Here is a 22,394-nt window from a genome sequence, read left to right as displayed (position 1 = left end):
GCTAATAATTTACATGAAACACTTAGAATAGTACCTGGTCCACAGTAAGTGTTACATACATAAGTATTAATATTATTATTAAATGTGTTTTGAGCACCAAAGGAATGAGATCCCTTTACAGTAGGAAAATGAACTGCATAAATAAGCAAACGAAGATAAGAGATTAGGGTTCTCGAGTAATCAAGTTTATTCATTCCCCAATTATTGAGCTATTTAGTAAAAAATTCAAAGGAAATTTTAACAAATACCTGTATATAAATATGTAAAACTTTAAGATAATGCAGATAATGGCAATTTATCTAATCTGAATTTCCCAAAATGGGCCTAGGAATCTGCTATTAAAAATACTTTCCTGCCCTGGCGGGTTTGGCTCAGCAGTTAGAGCGTTGGCCTGCAGTCCAGAGAGATCCAGGTTTGGTTCCTGCTAAAGGCACGTACCTCGGTTGCAGTTTGTCCCCGGACCCTGGTTGGGCCCTGGTTGGGCCCTGGTTGGGCCCTGGTGGGCAACCATTCGATGTGTCCCTTTCACATCGATGTTTCTCTCTCTCTCTCCCTCCCACTCTATCTGAACAAAAAAAATATGGGAAAGTGTCCTTGGGTGAGGATAAAAAAAAAAAAAAGTGATGTTGATGCCCTGGCCAGTTTGGCTCAGCAGTTGGAGCGTCAACCTGTGGACCAGAGAGTCCTGGGTTCAGTCCCCGCTAGGCCCTAGCGGCTAGGGGCATGTACCAAAAAAAAAAAAAAAAAAAGAGTGATGTTAATGACTTATTCATCAGACACACATTAAAGTACCTGGCATATAGGAAGTACTCCACTAGGTATGGGAAAGAACGGATACAAAATTGGTAAGGGACAATTCCCACCGTCAAGAAGTGGGAATATTACTTAATTTATCCAGCCGACATTTAAACAATGCCATACTAGTCAAATGTTTGAAAAAAGTTGGACTGTGTTTTGTACTTATATTTAGTATGTATGTAAAGTTAAGTAGTAAGCATTTGAGTATCTAATTTTCTAAAAATCATAAAGATTAAAATTTCTTCCTGAATGTTTTATGAATATGCAGAAAATATTTCCTTATCGGTGTTTCAAGACTTAAAAGTATGATGGAACAAAAAAGTAAATAGAAACATTTTTTTAAAAACTGCAAGCAAAGAGAGCTAAATGTTTATTCAACAGACTCCATGCCTGAGTGCCTCCATTTCTCCATCCCATTCTGACTGAAATGGGATAACGTGGAAGAAAGGGCTGAGATAAAAAGTGGGAAGAAAATGGTGATGAAGAACATGGTTTGCCTCTGCAGGCCAGAGTCAGAAGCTATGCAGTTGCATCCAGACTCCCAGCAGGAGCCTACTTAAACGAGTATTACACTGTTCTTACCAAAATCAACTTTTACTTGCATGGATCTCTCTATAGTCTACAAAGCTTTCCACATAATAGAAGCACTACATCTGAACTTCTGCAGGAATGAAGGATTCTCAACTGACAAGATGCCTGAATTTAAGTCTTCAGACCTGAGAACATGGAACCAGTATGAACCCCTAACAGCTCCCAATGACAAGGTAGGAAGACCCTGGCCTCCTCCACTTCACAAAAGTCTGCACCAAAGACTCACATGATGTAGCCAGCAGGACAGATAAACTGGAAAACCACACATTTCAAGTCCACCATCTACTGCAAAGTACAAAACTTGTAACAAGTCCAAATCAGAAGAATAGCTAATCACACAAATAGCTAATAGGATACACAAAGTACAATGCTCTTAATTCAAATGTTTGCTGAATGAGTCTCTTCAGCAGCTTTCCATGATTTGACTTAGATCTAAAAGGTCCATAACTGAAGGTATTTTGATTTGAAAAGCTCCTCTTTTAAATTCTGAAGTTAAAAGTATGAAAAGAATGTAAGAACTAAATACAAGACGGTTAGTTTGCCTAAATGGATTTTTTGGTTAATCCTCCCCCAAGGATATATTTTTTTCCCATTGATTTCAGATAGAATGGAAGGGAGGGAGGGGGAGAAAGAGAAACATCCATGTGAGAGAGACTCATTGACTGGTTGCCTCCCAAACAACCCCAACCAGGGCCGGGGATCAAACCTGCAACCGAGGTACATGCCCTTGACAGGGAATCAAACCCAAGACCCTTTGGTCCATGGGCCGATGCTCTAACCCCTGAGAAAAACCAGCCAGAGTCCTTAAATGGATTTTTTATCCTCACTGAGGACATTTTTTCCATTTTTTTATTCAGATAGAGTGGGAAGGAGGGAGAGGGGGAGGGGGGAGGGGGAAGGGGGAGGGAGAGAAACATCGACCTGAAAGGGATACATCGAGTGGCTGTCACCCGCAGGACCCAACCAGGACCGGGGACAAACTGCAACCGAGGTATATGCCCTTAGCAGGAACAGAACCCCGGGGTCTCTCAGGACCACTGAGCTAAACCAGCTAGGTCTGATTTTTACATTTAATGATAAACTGATGAGATCAAGTATAGCAAGAGATTAAGATGAGATTACAGAAAACAGCAAGCAATAACCCTGAAGAACATTCTGTTTTAGCTTTACACTAACCTGAGTACTTATCACTTGATATAAACAAAGAAACTTGAAACCTTCTTAGGAATCAATGGAGGAAAGAAGAATGATTCAAACCTTCCACATGCCTGAAAAAAAAATGAGTAAAATGTAAGCTTTTAAAGCTTTTAAAGGTGTTAAACTGGGCCCTGGCCGGTTTGGCTCAGCAGTTAGAGCATCGGCCTGCGGTCCAGAGGCCCGGGTTCGGTTTCCGCTAAGGGCACGTACCTCGGTTGCAGTTTGTCCCCAGCCCAGGTTGGGTCATGCAGGTGGCAGCCACTCAATGTGTCCCTTCACATTGATGTTTCTCTCTCTCTCTCTCTCCCTCCCACTCTATCTGAACAAAAAATGGAAAAAAATGTCCTCGGGTGAGGATAAAAAAACAACACTTTCCCACCTTGGCCGGCCCGCAGACCATAGAGTCCTGGGTTCAGTTTCCGCTAGGGGCTCATATTTCGGTTGTGGTTTATCCCCGGCCCCGGGTGGGGTCGTGTTGGTGTCTCACATAGATGTTTCTCCCTCTCTCCCTCCCGCTCCATCTGAAGATAAATGCAAAAATGTCCTCAGGTGAGGATTAAAAAAAAATAGACATAATTAATTGATGGCTAAAGAGATCATGAGCAGTTTGGTGACAAGGACTAAATGGGGGCCTTCTGAAATGCTAACAATAATTCTGTATCTTGAACTGGGTGGTGGTTACATGGGTATATACATATGTAACTATTCATACTCAAGTTCTGTGCATTTATATATAATTTATACCTAAAAAGAAAAAAATAGAGAAAATAAAAAATATACCTTCTAAGCAGAGAGAAGGAAGAAATGAGAATGGAGGCAGGGACAAACACTACCCAACAGGACCACAGTGAGCTGAATTTTATCTAAGTCCAATGAGGATCTTTATTTACATTTTTAACGGATCACACTGATTACAATGTAGAAGATGGTCTAGAAGGGGACAAAAGTGCAAATGAAACCAGTTAAGACACTGTTATGGTACATCAGGCAAGAGACAATTATGGGTTAAACTAGGAGCATTACAATGATTTCTAAATTACTTCCAAAACAGCCTGTGAAGTGCCCACTTTTGAGAAGGATGTTAGAAATGTAAGTCTCCTCTTTAATTTAAGAAGGAAATTGGCTCTAATGAAAGAAAAACCTAAAAATATTTTCTTTATACAGGTACTTTATTTTAAATCCCTTCTGTGTACTGATAAGAAAACTGATATAGCCCTGGCCGGTTTGGCTCAGCGGTTGGAGCGTCGGCCTGCAGTACAGAGAGACCCGGGTTCGGTTCCCGCTAAGGGCACGTACCTCGGTTGCAGTTTGTCCCTGGCCCTGGTTGGTCGGGTGAGGATTAAAAAAAAAAAAAAAAGAAAACTGATATAAACTGACTCCCCCTTGCACTCAATACAGAGCTCTGGGTAATTTATTAATCAGACTGAGAGACTACTGTCCCAAATAATGCTCATCTATAATTAGCAGATTTCCCTTGCTTTGTCTGTCTTCTAATCAATATGAGACTAAGACTCTTACTCTCAAATGATTTTTAATACAAGGACTGCCTTTACCTGAAATAATAAGCTTTATACCTGTAAAATATATTTTAGTTAACTGTGGATATCCATAAAAGGTGGCTTGAGTATAAGCTAATAATATTTTATAAACTGCACTTATTGAAATGTAAACAAACTCAAAATGACAGTTCTAATTTTTAAATATTATTTCTAAAACTCCTGAGTGCACAATTATCCATGTTCTTAGGAGTAAAAAGCAAGACAACCACAAAGAGTCAGTTTCGTTCACAACTAGGTTCACACCAACTTTCCAGACATTTCTAAAATGAAATAAACACATTATCAACCTCTCTTGAGAACTCAGGAGAGAGAAAAGAAATGTCAGCTCTGGCCGGTTTGGCTCAGTGGTTAGAGCGTCGGCCTGCGGTCCAGAAAGACCGGGGTTCAGTTCCCACTAAGGGCATGTACCTCGGTTGCAGTTTGTCCCCGGCCCTGGTTGGGTCATGCGGGTGGCAGCCACTCGATGTGTCCCTTTCACATTGATGTTTCTCTCTCTCTCTCTCTTCCTCTCTCTCCCTCCCGCTCTATCTGAATAAAAAAATGGAAAAATGTCCTCGGGTGAGGATTAAAAGAAAAAAAAAGAAATGTCAACTCTCTTTTCTGCCCCTGGACAAAAGGTACTAATAAGGTATTGAGGTCAGTCCCTTTCTGAAAAGTCTCATGACTCAAACATGTTTAAGTTTCAGGTCTTTACAGGGGCAGATCCAGTGTGGCCAAGCGTGTTCTGCCATTCCTGCAGCCGAGTCCCTGCAGTGGCATTCCAACCCTCCAGGCCAGTCACTTAAGCCCAAAACATAAAACAAGAGCTCCCAATTATTAAAAATTTTTATTCACTCAACAATTACTAAAAGTTGTCTTTCACATATAAATGTGGGACGCACTGAGCACTGAGATACAGAGACAGTTAAGAAATTAGAGAAAGCTTCCCAACCTGATCCTTTCTGCTTCTGGCACAGAGCAGACTGAGCTCAACAAACATATCTAAATGTCTGCACACAGGAATGAATAAATGCATGAACTACTTTCCATGTTTATTTAAGTAGTAGTAATACAGAATTAATCATCATTGATGAGAAGTGTTACTCCCTTCATCAAATCTATTTTCCCCCAGAAACTAGACCACAGCAACTCTTAACTTCACAAAGGGAAGCTCCTCTTACTCTTCCCCTATTAATAATACCATGTTTACATTTGTATCATGTTTTATAGTTTCCCAAGGACAATTATATCTGCTCTCTTAGTTGTTAGTTTAAGATAGATAACGTAGATTATTCCTATTTTACAGATGGAGAGATATAAAGTTCAGAGAGTAACGCAGCCAATGAACAGGAAGATCTAAACTCTAAGTCCTTTCCAAGTCATCTCAGAACATTTCTGTGAAATCAATCACTTTGTTTTAAACCAGACTACACTTTCCTGGCTCAAATACAATCAAGGGCTACCTACATCCAAAGGACTGAAATCTTTATTTCCACAATATCCTCTAATACACATTTTTCTGCCTTTCCATTTGTGGCAGATACATGTTAAAGTAATTTCCAAAGAGTCAAGATCTGTATCAATCCCCTCCCCTTAACAGTTCATTCCACTTCTTGAGGGTGAAACCTGTGACTTGCCTTGATTAGGATACATTACATAGCAAAGATGAAGAGATGTTACTTTCATGATTCATTTCATATGTAAGATTCCATCTTAGTAGTTTAGAGAAAAGTCTACAGCGGATCTTGAAGAAGCAAACAGCAGTAATATGAACTGCCTATGGTGAGGGTCATGTGGCAAGGAAAAGCGGGCAACCTCTAGGAGCCAAGAGCCTCAGCTCTACAACTGGAAAGAAATGAATTCTACCAACAATCACACGAACCTTGACGAGGAACCCCAAGATTTGGATGAGAACGCAGCCATGCTGATACCTGAACTGCAGTTAAGGTGAGACCTAGAGCAGAGGAGCTATTTAACCAATGCCCAAACTCCTGACTTATAGAAACTGAAATAATGAGTATATGTTGTTTTATGTCACCAAGTCTGTGATAATTTGTTACCCAGCAATAGAAAACAAATACACAACTATGAAAGCATTACAACATTCTCTTTTCTAAAAGATATCCTAAGTTTCCTAGCCACAAAATTCAGGACTACCTGACACTTGAAAGCTAACTTATAAACAGCAAAGTAATACTTTCTTATTCCTTTATGTTCATTTCTTGGTTTTATTAACTGCTCTTCTGACTGCAATACAAATGAATACTCCTCTGATGAGTATCTCAAAATGTAGTCGCCAAACTGAATGCAAACTCCTGGGCTCTACCCCAGATGTACAGAATCAGACACTCTGGAGGCAGCGCCCAGCAATCTGTCTTTTTAAAACAAACCCACAAGGTGATTCTGATGCACTCTCAACTTTAAGGACCAGTGCTCTGGTGAAAACAAACATTAAAGATACTTGCACCACTCACTCTTCAGCAGAAGGATAAGCCACAGCATCAGTTTAGTGGTCAACACCTATACCTCCTTATGACTTTCAAATACTGTATTTCAGGTGAGAGAAGTGTAATAAAATTCAGCAAACATTCACTAATGCTTCCTAAATGCAAGGTATCGTGCTTGGAATAATCTACTATGATATAAAAACACCAAATGAAAACGAGGGACAGAAATAATAAGCTTCTTAAAATACTTATTATTTTTTATTTTTTAATGTTTTATTGCTTTTTAGAGAGAGACAGAAACATCGATGTGAGAGACAGACACCAATTGGCTGCCTCCTGCACGCCCCCTCCTGGGGATCGAGCCTACAACCCTGTCATGTGCCCTGTCCGGGAATCGAACGGGTGAATTCTTTGTGCATGGGTCAACACTCAACTACTGAGCCACACCAGCCGGGCTTAAAATACTTACTAATACAAAATTCTAAGAACTACACCCACAGAGAACTGACTCAGTGGGCAATGAGATTGAATGTCACTGAATATCGTCACTTATATCTGCTAAGTCAGAGAGAAGATGGTGGTGAGAGAAGACTGGAGAAGAGTTAGAACAATGAGACAAGAAAAAGCCAGTCACAAGGACAAGCAGATTTGCTTGCTAGACTTAATTTATAATCTCTAACAAGAGATGAAAAGATAAAGCGAAAGGAGTAGTAGTTCAGTGAAGGAACTTGAAATCCTTGCTGAGGAATTTGGATACTAGACTTATGATAAACACGTGGAAGGTACTGAGGATTCTTAAATAGGGAAGTGGTATTTGAGAAATTTACTTACTCTGACTGTTGTACAATTATACATGATTAAATAGAGGAACAAATCTGAAGTCAAAGAATATCTGTGGGACCCAAGCTAGATATAGATTTCTCAGTTACTCTTTCCATCTGTCCATTAGGTTGCCACCCTTAACTTCCTTTCCTAAAATATACTTTCTCTTGGTATTACTTCCTTGGGTGTGGGTACGTGTGTCTATGTTATATTCTTGTCCACAAGCAGGAAAGCACAAATGTCAAGTTGTTATTTTTTATTTACTTAACATTATATTTAGCACTATGTACCAGGCACTTTATTAACTCATTCAATTTTGATAATGATCCTGTGAGGCAGGAACTACCCCATTTCACAGATGAGGAAACCTGGTTTAGAGAGACTGTCACCTGCTCAAGATCACAGAGCCAGTAGGACATAGGTTCTCTCCAATTTGAGTCCCAAAGCTAATTATTTAATCAAAAGCCTTTTATCTCAATCACAGCTAATAGCAAATGAGATGTTCTCAATACTCGACTAAATGTAAGACTCGTATATACAAGCCCACTTGCCCCTATTAATTTAAAACTGGGGAAAGAGAAATCAAAATCAATTCTCTGCCACTGTACATTTTCCCATCTGCAAACATTAGACACAAATTCAATTAAGCATGACATTGACGTTCTTTATTCTAATGTTTGAGTATCTTAAACAAAACACCTAGTAACTACAAGGCACGATTTATATTTGATTCTTAGATTTGAGAGGCAGCATAGCATGAAGACCATGGATTCGGGACCCAGACTGCCTGGGTTCAAATCTCAGCTGTGGGAACCTTGAACAAATTACTTAAACTTTGTGTCTCCATAAAATGGGGAAAATAATAGTACCTCTACCTCACAAGGCACTTGTGGATATTAAATGAGATAATAGATGTAAAGCCTGGCATATAGTAAATGCTATATAAATGTCTGCTATTATTACTATTATTATCATACAGATCATATTGCTCTTGCCATTGCAACTTTCCTTCACTGAGCCAACTAGGCTCAGCCTGGTTCTTCAAATACCCACTACCTTCTTGAGCTTCTAACATACAGTGGCCTTCCTGGTCTCTGTGCCTAAGTTCCCATCAGTCTCTCTGATTGGAACATCCTTTCCCAGCCTCCCTTATGCAATGAACAAATTCTTTTTCAGCAAAGAAGTTCTTAACATTTAAGCATTACAGCAGTTAGAAAAACAAGCCATTGTCAGTGAACTGATATTTCAGAAAGTAATAAAAGAACCAATTCAAGATATTTCCTCCAAATAGCACCTAAAAATATAGTAACCTTCTCCCTGCCATTTAATCTCTCTCCCTCTCTCTGTGCAGAAGTTTCCCATCCATTCTTCTTTCACTCCTTCTGAAAGACTCTTCTGTCTCTGCCAACTGCAAAAAATAATTCTATGAGACATTTGCAAATCTATATCTAAGATCACAAAAAGGTGTTTCAAGCCTTACTAATGTACATACAGGTGGGAGAGGCCACTTCCCCAAATCTATTCAAGGAGCCAAGGCACAACTAAAGAAAAGTTACGCTTAAATTAACTATAACATATCTAGAACTTCTGGTCGAGATGGTGGGTAGGTAAATGCAGTATGGCATCCTCCCATAACCACATCAAAGTTACAACTAAACTACAGAACAACCATCATTCAAAACTGCCTGAAATCAAGCTGAATGGAAATCCTACAACTACAGAATTAAAGCAGCAGCCACATCGAGACTGGTAGGAGTGGAGGCGCGAAGAGCTGGTCCAACACCCACATGTGGCGGATAAAAATCAGGAGGACACCTCGGCTGGGAAGGTCCTTCCTGAGGACTGAGGGGTTCCCATCCCACACCAGGTGCCCCGCTCAGGGTTCCAGTGCCAGGAAGAGAATCCCCATCACTTCTGGCTGGAAAAACCAGCGGGAACTGAGGCTCAGGGAGGCTGAGGCGGCTGGAGCCCCAGGCAGCTCCTCTTAAAGGGCCCGCGCATGGACTTACTCAGATTTGCTCCCTCTAAGCTCAGAGGGGAAGCAGTTTGAGGGGCACCAGAGACATTCAGGAAAAAACTGAGCTGTTTGGCATTGGAGCGAGGACTGGAGAGGGGGCTTTCTCCTGGACAGATGTGCTGCCAGAGGCCTTTGTTCCTTTGGTGAGCCCTTCCCTGGGGTGGCAGACAGCCACCATATCTGGGACTCCAGCAACCTGGCTCACACTGTTTGCCCTGCCCTGGTGATTCCCTGAGGCCTTGCCTCACCCAACTTTCAGACCCACCCAAGCTGTTGCCAGTTGCTTTAACATAGGATTGGCCTGTCTTGGATCCTGCTTCAGGTTTTCCTAAATTCTTTCAAATAGCACTTGGTCTCCCCTAGCCCCATACCTCTCATTAAGTAATACACAGAAGCAGGCACAGGGAGGCGGCCAGAATGAGGAGACAAAGAAACAGGTCCCAGGTGAAAGAACAGAACAAAGCTCCAGGAAAATAATTAACCGAAATGAAGATAAGCAACAACAGATGCTGAGTTCAAAACACTGCTTATAAGGATGCTCAATGAACTTAGTGAGAACCTCAGAGAACTTAGTGAGGGCCTCAAGAGCATAAAAAAGGACCAGTCAGAAATGATGAATGCACAGTCAGAAATGAAGGAGGAACTAACAGAAATAAAGAATAATTCACACAGATTCAATAGTAAAGTAGGTAAAGCCAAGAAGCAAACCATTGATTTGGAATATAAGGAAGCAAAAAACACCCAATCAGAACAGCAAAAAGAAAAAAGAATCCAAAAAAATGAGGATAGTGTAAGGAACCTCTGGGACAACTTCAAGCGTGCCAACATTCGCATCTTGGGGGTACCGTTAGGAGAAGAGAGAGAACAAGAAATCGAAAACCTATTTGAAACAATAATGGCAGAAAACTTCCCTAACTTGGTGAAGGAAACAGACACAAAGTCCAGGAAGCACAGAGAGTCCCAAACAAGATGAACCCCAAGAGCCTCACACCAAGACAGATCATCATCAAAATGCAAAAGGTTCAAGACAAAGAGAGAATCTTAAAAGCAGCAAGAGAAAGGCAGCTAGTTACCTACAAAGGAGTTCCCATAAGACTGTCAGCTGATTTCTCAAAAGAAACTTTGCAGGCCAGGAGAGAGTGGCAAGAAATATTCAAAATGATGAAAAGCGCCCTGGCCAGTTTGGCTCAGTGGTTAGAGCATTGGCCTGCGGTCTGGAGAGACCCGGGTTCAGTTCCCGCTAAGGGCATGTACCTCGGTTGCAGTTTGTCCCCGGCCCTGGTTGGGTTGTGTGGGTGGCAACCACTCGATGTGTCCCTTTCACGTCGAAGTTTCTCTCTCTCTCTCTTCCTCCCACTCTATCTGAACAAAATATCAAATAATCCTCGGGTGAGGATAAAAAAAAAAAGAAAAGAAAAGCAAGAACCTACAACCAAGATTACTCTATCCTGCAAAGCTGTCATTTAGAATCGATGGACATATAAAGAGTTTCCCAGACAAGAAAAAGTTAAAGGAGTTCATCACTACCAAACCGTTATTATATGAAACGTTGAAGGGTCTTTTTGAAGAAAAAGATAAAATATATGAACAAACAAAATGGCAATGAATACATATCTATCGACAATTGAATCTACAAACAAAATGAACAGGCAGAACAGAAACATTCTCATAGATACAGAGAAATTTTGTTGGTTGCTAGATGGGAGGGGGGTTGGGGGAATGGGTGAAAAAGGTGAAGGGATTAAGAAGAACAAACTGGTTGCTAGACTGACAAACCTCAAAGGGAAAGGGGTTGGGGAGTGGGAAGAAATAAACCAAAGAACTTATATGCATAACCAATGGACACAGACAACAGTGTGGGAAAAGGGAGGAGGGTGGGAGGGAGTGGGGAGGAGGGGGGTCAATGGTGGAAAAATGAAGAACATCTGTAATACATTCAACAATAAAGATAAAATTAAAATAAAAAAACCACACACACACACACAAAAAAAAACTATATAACCTATCTAAGTATATGCCATAATGAACATATGATATTATAGTCAGCTTGTAATCACAGCAAGTGAAAATGAAAAGATCAAGAATTTCTCATTTTTCTACTGTGGCTCAGGAGCAGGAGAAAAGAGTTCTAATCTTTTAAATCTTTACAGAAACATTCCTTTAATGGACAGCAATTTATCCACAAATGTAATTCTTTAGAATATGAAGTGTTTTTGGTTTTAATTCCAAGTCCACAAACTATACCTTCAAGTGTGGCCCTAAGAGAAATGCCTCATGCAAAAGATTACTATTATCCTGCCAGATTCAGTGTCATTTATCGTTTAAATTATAATTGTTGCTTTTGTAAGGATCAAACTCTCATGAGTCTGATTATTCATGAGATATTAATAGTACCTCTGCATTGGGCTAGCAAGAGAATTAAATTTTTGACTCAACAATGTTAGGTGCTATTGTTACCAAGGGTACCTGTTCACAGTTAATGCTTTATAAAATCTTTACCTCAGTGACTGCCATCTCCAATCCAAGTCATCCTACCAGAACCTGAGTCAACCCAGACTCCTCCCCATTTCTCATTCCCTGGCGCCCACACCACCACCTCCAGCTAGTCAGTCACCATGTTCTGCCAACTTAAAATCATAAGTCAAGATCACAAACTCAATGTCCACAGGGATCAGGCAGGTCAACTGAACAAAAGACCTGCATAAGCATATAGACTGGTAGGCAAATGGCCAACTAGAGAACAAATACCCTTTTTTTTAATCCTCACCTGAGGACATTTTTGCATTTATCTTCCAATAGAGCAGAAAGGAGACAGGGAGGAAGAGAGAGAAACACTGATGTGAGAAAGACACTTCGAGTGGCTGCCACCCACACAACCCGAACCGGGTCTGGAGACAAACTGCAACCAAGGTACATGCCCTTAGCGGGAACTGAACTCAGGACTCTCTGGTCCATGGGCCGACGCCCTAACCACTGAGCCAAACCAGCCAGGGCCAAATACCCTTTTTAAGGAGGGCTAGCACTAGTCAACTTCAGGGGATTCTTGTTAAGAAGGGCCAATGTTGTCCATCCAATATTCCAGCTTATCAAGAGAAATGTAGATGTGGGTCAAATTAAATATATCTGCTGGGCCAAATACAGTGGGCAGGTTAACCAGCCAAATACAGTGGGCAGGTAAACCAGCTGTGACCTCCTTCTTTAGAATCCCCAACTCCTTTTTGATTTCCATTGCTTGGATTTAGGCCTTCCTCATTTCTTACCTAGTTTTATGCAAAAGGATCCTCAGAGGTCCATCTCCAGATCACCCTTACCTCTACCACCATACCTTCATTTTTTTTTACAAGCTGCCAGATGAGCTTCCTAATGACAAAATCTAATCCTGTTCAAAATTCTTAAGTGGCTCCCTAAAACCTACAGCACTACAGTGTACCCAAGAACCATCTGAGGTATTTGTTTAACATGCAGATAATGGCAATTTATCTAATCTGAATTTCCCAAAATGGGCCTAGGAATCTGCCATTACAAACATTTTCCTGCCCTGGCCGGTTTGGCTCAGCGGTTAGAGCGTCGGCCTGCGGTCCAGAGAGACCCAGATTCGGTTCCTACTAAGAGCACGTACCTCGGTTGCAGTTTGTCCCCGGCCCTGGTTGGTTGTGCGGGTGGCAGCCACTCGATGTGTCCCTTTCACGTTGACGTTGATGTTTCTGTTTCTCTCTCTCTCTCCCTCCCTCCCTCCCTCCCTCTCTCTTCCCCTCCCTCCCTCCCACTCTATCTGAACAAAATATGGAAAAATGTCCTCAGGTGAGGATTAAAAAAAAATAAAATAAAATTTAAATAAAAAAAATAAAAAAAAAACACTTTCCCCCAGCCCTGGCCAGTTTGGCTCAGCAGTTAGAGCATCAGCCCATGGACCAGAAAGACCCAGGTTCGGTTCCCACTAAGGGCACGTACCTCAGTTGCAGTTTGTCCCCAGCCCGACTGGGGTCGTGTGGGTGGCAACCAGTCAATGTGTCTCTCTCACATTAATGTTTCTCTCTCTTCTTCCCTCTCTCCCTCCCGCTCTATCTGAAGATAAATGCAAAAATGTCCTCGGGTGAGAATAAAAAAAAAAAAGAGCACTTTCCCCAATGGATTCTGATGCCGATAGTCCTTGGACTATAGAAACACTGATCTACAGGGTAAAATCCAGGCGTCTTTTAATAAAATCATCCTCCTCTGACAGTACCCGCCCCCCTCTCCAGTCTCATCTCCTGCCACTCCACCATACGCCTAAACGTCTAACTTCCTGTGGTTCCCCAAAAATAATCTCTCAGGCCTCTACCCCTTTGCACTCCATTGCTGTCTTGTTCTGTGATGCCTTTTCTCCCCTCTTTACCTAGTATTATTGGGGCGTACTCAGCCTTCATCTTTCTAGGCTGAGCTGTGTTCCCCTCCATCCCTTCTCTGAAGCCTTTCTCTCTCCAGGAGCTGCTTCCTTCTCCTCTCCATAGCACCTTGAACTTACCTAACTTCATTTATTAACCATTTATAACTATTTACTTGTCTATATGCCACCGAACTGGGTCCCCTGAAAGCAAGAATTTTAGCTTAGCTTAATTTTTACCACCCCAGTGCTATACCTGACAAAGAATGAGCCCTCAATAAATGCTTATTGAATAAACAAAATTAAATTGTATAAACCAGTAAGGGTGAAGGCCAGATTCTAGTTCTTTAGCATTACATTCAAGACACAGTCTCTCTTTACAACCTTAATTGTAATAATAATTAATTCACAATGCTCACAATTCCTATAATCAGGTTGTTGACAGCTAAGTTAATTAACTACCATAACAGCAGAAACAACTCATCACATTATATTCCTGAAACCAAACAAGAATTTCACAGAACACTTTCTCTCTGAAGCACACCGATACAATTTGATGGCAAAAAATGATACAATTTGAAACTAGCTGCTACACTATCAATTAAAATCATGCCTTCCCAGGTCAAGTTAGGTCAATCACAATAGAAATTTCTCCCTTAGATAAGTGGGAAAATCCTTTAACTCTAAGACCTGTCCAAAGAAATAAGTAGAGGAAAGGAATGACAAGCATCGTAAGGGTAAAATCCTTCAACATAATTGTCTGAAGGTACATTTATAAGTAATAGAGAACAATGGTAGTTAAACCCCTGACATCTTCACATTCAAAATACAAAAGTAACCCTGGCCAGTGTGGCTCAATTGGTTGGGCACTGTCTCATGCGCCAAAAGGTTCAGTTCCCACTCAGGGCACATGCCTGGGTTGCAGGCTCAGGAGGCAGCCAATCGATGTTTCACTCTCACATCGACGTTTCTCTCTCTCTCCCCCCTCCCTTCCTCTCTCTCTAAAAACACAATAAACAACGTCAGTTAAAAAAAAAAAACAGAAAAGTATCCTTCCAGTATTCATGAGAAGCACAGCTCCCTTTTACCATACTTCTAAAATGGTTTATATTCTTTTACACTTTCATTCCTTCAATAACTATGTTGAGAGCCTACTCTGTTCATGTGCTAGACCTTGATCATGTTGAATGACACAGCTATAGGCCCTGCCCTCCCAGAGTTCATATACTAAAAGAGAAGGCAAACACTAATTATTTAACTGCTTAATAAAATTGTGGTAACACAACAGAGAACACAAGCGTTGAGAGAGTATATAACACAGAATCCATACATGCTTTCTTCTGTACTGAAAATTAATTGTCTTACAGTTCCTTATTCCAGAAACCTAATGACCACTCTATGTGTGCACACCTTTCAGCAGTTATTCTGAATAACTGCCAGGTTTCCAACTGTAGCTCTCAGATGTACCTCCAGGGAAGAGAAATTAAACTAGTTTCAATGTAATTTTTCCACCAGCTGCTTTCATAGTAGCAATTTTTCTCTACACCTCTTTGCTTTAATATACAGGGTCATATCAGGGAATAAAAGGCTCTTTTGAGTATTTCAAGTCTTTACCTATTTATGGGTAAAGCTGTTTTAATTCAGTAAGCACTCATAAATGACTTACTATCAAAGACCACACGATGGGAATGTGTGATCTTCAGGAAGAAAAGATCTCTAGGTGAGACTCACATTCCAGTAAAACTGACCACACAGATTTTTCCTTTGGATTCATACTTTTTAATATGAATGCTGTGCTGAGTAAAGAACCCTCCACTAAAAGAAATAAATTTGTGCCCTTGCCTTTTTAAAAAAGAAGCCCTATTATAACTAAAATAACATTAATGAACTATATATTAGTAAATGTTGGATGCTTGCTTAATTGACCTTTGTTTTACAAAATGACAGGAAATCTGCTGTCAGACACAAGGAATCAGATCATGGAAAAGGGGGAAATAGAAACAGAAAAGCACACTAGCCCTGGCCGGTTTGGCTCAGCGGTTAGAGAGACCTGGGTTCGGTTCCCACTAAGGGCACAGGCCTCAGCTGCAATTTGTCCCAGGCCCTGGTTGGGTCATGCGGGAGGCGGCCACTCGATGTGTCCCTTTCGTGTCAATGTTTCTCTCTCTCTCTCTTCCTCTCTCTCCCTCCCACTCTATCTGAACAAAATGTGGGAAAATGTGGGAGAATTTTTTTAAAAAAAAAGAAAGAAAAGAACACTAAAATTTTCTGTAAATCAGGACGCCTATCTAGTTGAAAATATCAATCTAGAGAAGACTGCTTATAAGGAAAAGTAAGAGCCCTGGCTGGTTCTGCTCAGTGGTTACAGTGTCGGCCTGTGGACCAAAGAGTCACGGGTTCAATTCCAGTCAAGGGCATGTACCTCGGTTGCAATTTGGTCCCCAGCGCTGGCCAGGGTCATGCAGGAGGTAACCAATGACGTGTCTCTCTCGCATCAATGTTCCTCCCCCCGCCCAACTCTGTATGAAAATAGATGGAAAAATCTCCTCAGGTAAGGATTTTAAAAAAAAAGAAAAAGTAAGAGTCCCTATTACAGCACTGCTGCAAATGAAACAGCTATTTTGCAGGCACTTCCCCAGAAAGATAGATCCTAGTAAAGAACAAAATGTTTTATATTTCAATATTTACCGTGCAAAACAAATAACAGAGAGGGAGTAAAGCTTAAGGCAAAAAAGGAGGCTATCTGGGTTAATAACTTCCTTTAATGAAAGTTGTAAGCCCTGGCCTGGGTTACCAAGGCTCTGGAACTTCTTTCCACTTAAAATTTTAAGACAAGTCAGCAGCACCTCAGTTCAAAATGGTATGGCACATTATTGCTTGAAAGCAGAGGAATATACCATGTGACCTTCTAAGGTCCCTTACAGTTTTTCCAATTCCAGTTAGACACAATGCACTATGACTTTTTCAGTTATTCATTCATTCCACAAATGTTTATTGGGTGCCTCGTAAGCACAGTTGGCACAATGCTTAGGTCAGGGTGGCCCTTAAACTAGTTTAACCACTTGGGTATTACATTCTAATGGGGAGACACATTAAAGAACTAATTCCATAAAGAAGCAGAGGGTACTATGAGAGCACAGTTAAGGTGAAAGTAAGTTATGGAATGCTTCTCTGAGGAATTAATATTTAAGATACGAAGATGAACGTAAATGGGGAAGGAAGCTACCTACATTTCTGGTAGACATAACATTGAAGATTTGGAAAAAAGACGGTGGAGAGATGGCTACTAAAGCTGGGGGAGGAGCAGACAGTGAGTGGCATGACATTAAGCTGGACATAGACTAGGACCAGATCATTCAGAACCATGGAGATCATGTTATAAATTTTTGGACTTCATTCCAAGAACAACAGGAAGACAGTGGAGATTTTTAAGCAAAGAAGTGCTGTGACCAGGAGCATGCATATATATATATATATATATATATATATATATATATATGCTTTTATTGATTTTTCGAGCAAGAGGAAAGGGGAGGGAGAGACAGACAGAAACATTAATGAGAGAGACACACTGATGGGCTGCATCCTGTACCCCCCCCACACACACACTGAGGATCAAGCCCACAACCCAGGTATGTGTCCTGACCTGGAATCGAACCAGGGACCTCTTGGTCCATGGGTTGATACTCAACTACTGAGCCACACTGGCTGGGCCATATATATATATTTTAAGATCACTATGAAACATACAAAAAGGACTTAAAGGGCAAAAATGAATGTAGGTGAGCAACAAAATAAAGTATTGGATTATAACCTAAACTATAAAATAAATATCCATGAACTCACACTAATATAAATGACTGAATAAATAAATATGTACTGAGAAGAAAAGATAAATCTTCCATGCACAACTCCAAATAAATTATGTCTATACTCTGCCCTCAAGGTCGAAGAACATAACTCTCCATTCCAAAAGTATGGGTTGTGCACAGAAACTTCCTTCCAGACTGTAACTTTACAAGAAGAAACCTAACAAACACTACCTCAGCCAGGTGATCAAAGTCAACAGCAATGGTGATAAGTCATGTTGACAGTATGTACTCTTTTTTTTTTTCTTAATATTTTTATTGATTTTTAGGGAGAGAGAAAGGAATTGGGAAAGAGAGAAACACCGATGTGAAAGCAAAACATCAATTGGCTGTCTCCTGCATACCCTCCACCAGGGATTGAGCCCAAAACCTGGGCATGTGCCCTGACAGGAAATTGAAATGGCATCCCTTCGGTGCACAGGACAATGCCCAACCAACTAGGCCACATGGGTGGGCCAGGGCTTTTTTTTTTTATTTATTGATTTGAGAGAGAGAGAGAGGAAGGATGAGAGAGAAACATCGATTGTTGTTCTATATATTTATGCATTCATCAGTTTTCTTATGTGTGCCCTGACCAGGGATCGAACCCACAACCTTGGCATACTGGTACAATACTCTAACCAACTGAGCTACCAAGCCAAGGCCAACAGCATGTACTCTTCATATGATATGAGAAGGATACTTCACCTCTGTAGCCCTCTTCCCAAAACCCATAACCCTCATCTAATCATGAGAAAAACATGAGGCAAATCCCAGCTGAGGAACAGTCTACAAAACACCTGACCACAACTCTTCAAAACTATCAAGGTTTTCGAAAACAAAATGTGAAAAATTGTCACAGCCAAGAGAATCCTAAGGAGAAATGATGACTAAATGTAATATGGTATCCTGGATGAGATTCTGGAACAGAAAAATAACATTAAGTTAAAAACTAAGGAAATCTGAATAAAATATGTACTTCAGTTAATAATGTATCAATATTGGTTTATGCATTGTGACAAGATGTGGCAAACTGGGTGTGTTATATATGGGAACTCTGTACTATGTTCACAATTTTTCAGAAAATCTGTAATAAAATATTCTAAAACTATTCCAAAATGAAAACATTACTTAAGGAGTGTGGTAATGGAACCAATCTTCTAGTTTAAGCTAAAAATGATAGAACATACAGCATGTGGCGGGTGGGGTAAAGGAATCAGGATGAAAAGTCACTACACAGATCTCACACTTGGACAAAAAGATGGATAGAGGAATTATTCACTGGTATGAGAGCAATGACGATGAACCAGATGTGGAGGGAAATTTAAGCATTTACAGGACGCCCATTATGAGAAGCAAGGAGCTTCTCAACGTCTTATAATCATTTTGCACGGTAGACACTATTATTTGGCCCAAAGCCAATGAAGACATTGGATTTGGTGTCAGGTTTGGTTTCAGGTTTACATGTATTCCAAAACCCGCGCGCGCTCTTTCCACTACATACTTCTTCCCTGTGTACATTTACTTCATCTGGCAGCCCCAGCGCCACAAGCTGCTGCAGAGGCCTCTCCACGGGGAGAAGTGGGGTGCACCAGCAGTATGGCCTCAGTAGTCACTCCCTCTCCCCGGGCCTCATCTGCCAGATGATCATCTCCATCTCTGGAGTTGAATACAAGAGAAGCGGGCAGAAACTTCATTAAAACGAAGACAACACACTACATACAGGAACTGTATATCACCTCTCGGGGGCTAAAACATAATAATGATGATGAAGTAAAGAAGCGAAGGGAATTCTCTCGCTCTACTCTCGTCGAGCGATCTCCGAAGGGAAGGGCGATCCCTGGGAGGGTACCAAGTCGGGAAGGCGAGGCTAGGGTGCTCCCACGCACCCCGACTCCAAAGACCCAGGACTCGGCAGGACCCCCGGAGAAACGCCCGCCAGCCCGCCCTGAACCACGCGGCACAAGGTGACACGGTCCGTGCCAGCTCCTCAGCCACCTGGAAGAGACGAGGAGGAACAGGGGCATCCGCGGGGCCCGCACTACCTTGTATTTATCAAAGCCAGCCAGCTGCTCCGAGCTCACGTATTCGTAACCAGCCATGATGACCCAAACACCGAGAAGCCAGTCCGCAGCCACCCTTCACAACGAGGTGCGGAAACACCAGCCCTAGCCTGGGCAGAACGAGGGTGCTAATATTGGTAAAAAGAGCCGAGCTCCGCCCACCACGCATGCGTATCCCCCTCAGCCACTCTGCCACCTCCCACTGCGCAAGCGCAGCCCTCACTTCTCCCCGCCCACCGAGGGAAGGACGCTAGCCGGCTGACGCAAACCAACCCTCACGCCGTCGCAGTCCAATCAGCGTGAAAAGAGCAACACCAAGTCCCGCCTACCAGGTCTCTCTGTCGCTTCATTCGCTAACGTCAAAATTGGGTGAGCTGAGGTGAGGAGAGAGAGGAGGTGAAAGGTCAACTTCCCAAGGGGCTTTGCCCCTGGCTCCGGTTTAAGGGTGGGTCCAAACTGCGTGGGGGTCTTGGCTACCCTTTTTATCTTGAGGGTAGAGTAATTGCGTGCGAACTAGTTCAGCAGTATCTCAGGGAAAAGGGCTTTGTTCCCTCAAGCCGTGAAAGAGCAGAAGTAAAAGGGTCTGTGCCTACCCCGCTTCGAGTTCTGGCATTGGCCGGGGTGGCGGGGGCAGGTGCACGCAGTACGAGCTTACTGAACGCGACGAGGCAGAGAAACCGGTGAGACGCTTTTTGCAGTCGGTAAAGGGGCGTGAAAGAGCGCTGGAGACAAGCCCCCGTCAGCGCGTGAACCTTGGACCGTCTCTCCCCACGCGACTCTGGCAGTGCTCCGAAAGGTGATCGCTAATGTCTCCCGACCAGATCCAGGCACTGTTCTTTGAGTCTGGTGGTCCTTAAATGCGTTTGAAAGAAGTGTGTTTACATAACTGGAGCCAGTTGTAGAAAGAAAACTAGATGGATGGCTAGTGTGTCAATCTAATAATAAAATTTAGTAATAGCAATAAAATCAAAGTTCAGATGACCTAACCCAGGATTATTACAGGTATCCCCTGCTTTTCAAAAGTTCAAATTAGTACACTTGCTTTTAGGAAAGAAATATATTAGTATAGCAGTTCCTCAAATAACGGTTTCTTTCTTTGTGCTTCCTTATAAATGGACAAAAAAAGGGGTCACACACTAACCTTGACAAGCTCAGGGGGGGTTGTCAAGCCCCACAAGCCGAGACTGAAAGGAACCACGTAGTTGAACGTTAAAATCGCTAACTAGCTCATTCTGCCGCCATCTTGGTTCCGCGTTCACTGCGCAAAATACCCGGTGAAGCCACGGAAACCGTCCCTGCTGCAGAGCGAGTTGCCACAGCCCCAGGCTGAGACAGGCTCTGGAACAGAGTCTGACAGTGATGAATCAGAACCAGCGCCCGAGGAACAAGACGCACACAAGCAACCACACAACAAGCCCAGCTGGAGGCAGCAACCGAAGTCGATGAAAAACCAGTCAGTAAAGCAAAACAGAGCCAGAGTGAAAAGAAGCCACGGAAGGCTATGTCCAAACAGGGTCCTCGACAGGTTACAGGGGTTACTAGGGTCGCTATCTGGAAATCTAAGAACATGCTCTTTGTCATCACAAAACCAGATGTCTACAAGAGCTCAGCTTCAGATAACTACATAGTTTTGGGGGAAGCCAAGATCAAGGATTTATCTCAGCAAGCACAGCTAGCAGCTGCTGAGAAATTCGAAATTCAAGGTGAAGCTGTCTCAAACATTCAAGAAAATACACAGACTCCAACTAAACAAGAGGAGAGTGAAGAAGAGGTTGATGAAACAGGTGTGGAAGTTAAGGACATAGAATTGGTCATGTCACAAGCAAATGTGTCAAGAGCAAAGGCAGTCCGAGCCCTGAAGAACAATAGTAATGATATTGAAAATGCTATTATGTAATTAACAATGTAACCATCTAAAAAGTACAACCTCTTTTTTTTGTTTTTGTTTTTTTTTTGGTGTTTCGAGAGAGTTACTGCAGCTTGGTTGAAATTTGTACTGTTTCATTAATAAAGTTATGACTTCTTGTGGGATGAAAAAAAAAAATCCTAACTAAAAGCAAATCATGGCAGTAGTCACATACTAGGCCTGTAGCTTCCTTGACAAAGGTCAATCTTTACCTTAAGCAAGCCTGTTTACTGTCGTGCATCTAAGATAACCATGTCTTTGAAATGTCATGCCTTTCTCCTTTTCCAGACCTTTTGGAGCACATCCACTGCACCAGATCAAGAGATCACAGAACCCCTCATTGTTATCTGTTTGCTGAATACCATCTTGATATGCTGTAAATGGTAATTAACTATCATGTACCCACCAATGTAAAAGAAGTATGTGTCTCTCCATTTAACTTTTTAGCCTATCCCAGAGATTTCCCCACTCTGCTTTCTCCCTCCCCTCAATCCAACTACAATGGATTTCATGTAAACCCTTCTTATGCCACCTCTTTGATTCTAGTGTATAAAATAAGCTGCAAACCTGCCATTCTCCAGAGCATTTTCTCAATCTGCTGGATTTTGCTTCCCAGCAGTTGTCATCAGCTGGGCTCAAATAAACTCATAAAAGTTCTCTACACCTTTGGACATTTGTTTCATTGACAAACTATTGATGAGATGTGGTAGGAACTTTTGCTTATATCAGTTAGCCTGTGGTAAAATTATTTTCAGTTTTATGTGTTATTTGATATGATTTGGTTATTTTGGGAGTCTGGGAACA

General features: G+C 41.8%; 1 protein-coding gene and 1 pseudogene across 1 annotated transcript in view; one reads left to right on the top strand and one right to left on the bottom strand.

Annotated features, from left to right (window-relative positions):
- The window catches only part of SELENOI (selenoprotein I), a 43,554-nt gene extending 23,765 nt beyond the window's left edge, over positions 1-19,789 (bottom strand). The window contains exon 1 of the mRNA XM_036263462.1: positions 19,667-19,789. Within this exon, the coding sequence (XP_036119355.1) occupies positions 19,667-19,723 (57 nt within the window). The 5' untranslated portion in view covers positions 19,724-19,789. The remainder of the gene's footprint in view (positions 1-19,666) is intronic.
- A 701-nt stretch (positions 19,790-20,490) lies between these two features.
- LOC118631117 lies at positions 20,491-21,868 on the top strand (annotated as a pseudogene).
- Positions 21,869-22,394: the final 526 nt, after the last annotated feature.

Source organism: Molossus molossus, unplaced genomic scaffold, assembly GCF_014108415.1.
Source record: "Molossus molossus isolate mMolMol1 unplaced genomic scaffold, mMolMol1.p scaffold_m16_p_15, whole genome shotgun sequence".
Lineage (NCBI taxonomy): Eukaryota > Metazoa > Chordata > Mammalia > Chiroptera > Molossidae > Molossus > Molossus molossus.
This window is presented reverse-complemented; position numbering and strand designations above follow the sequence as displayed.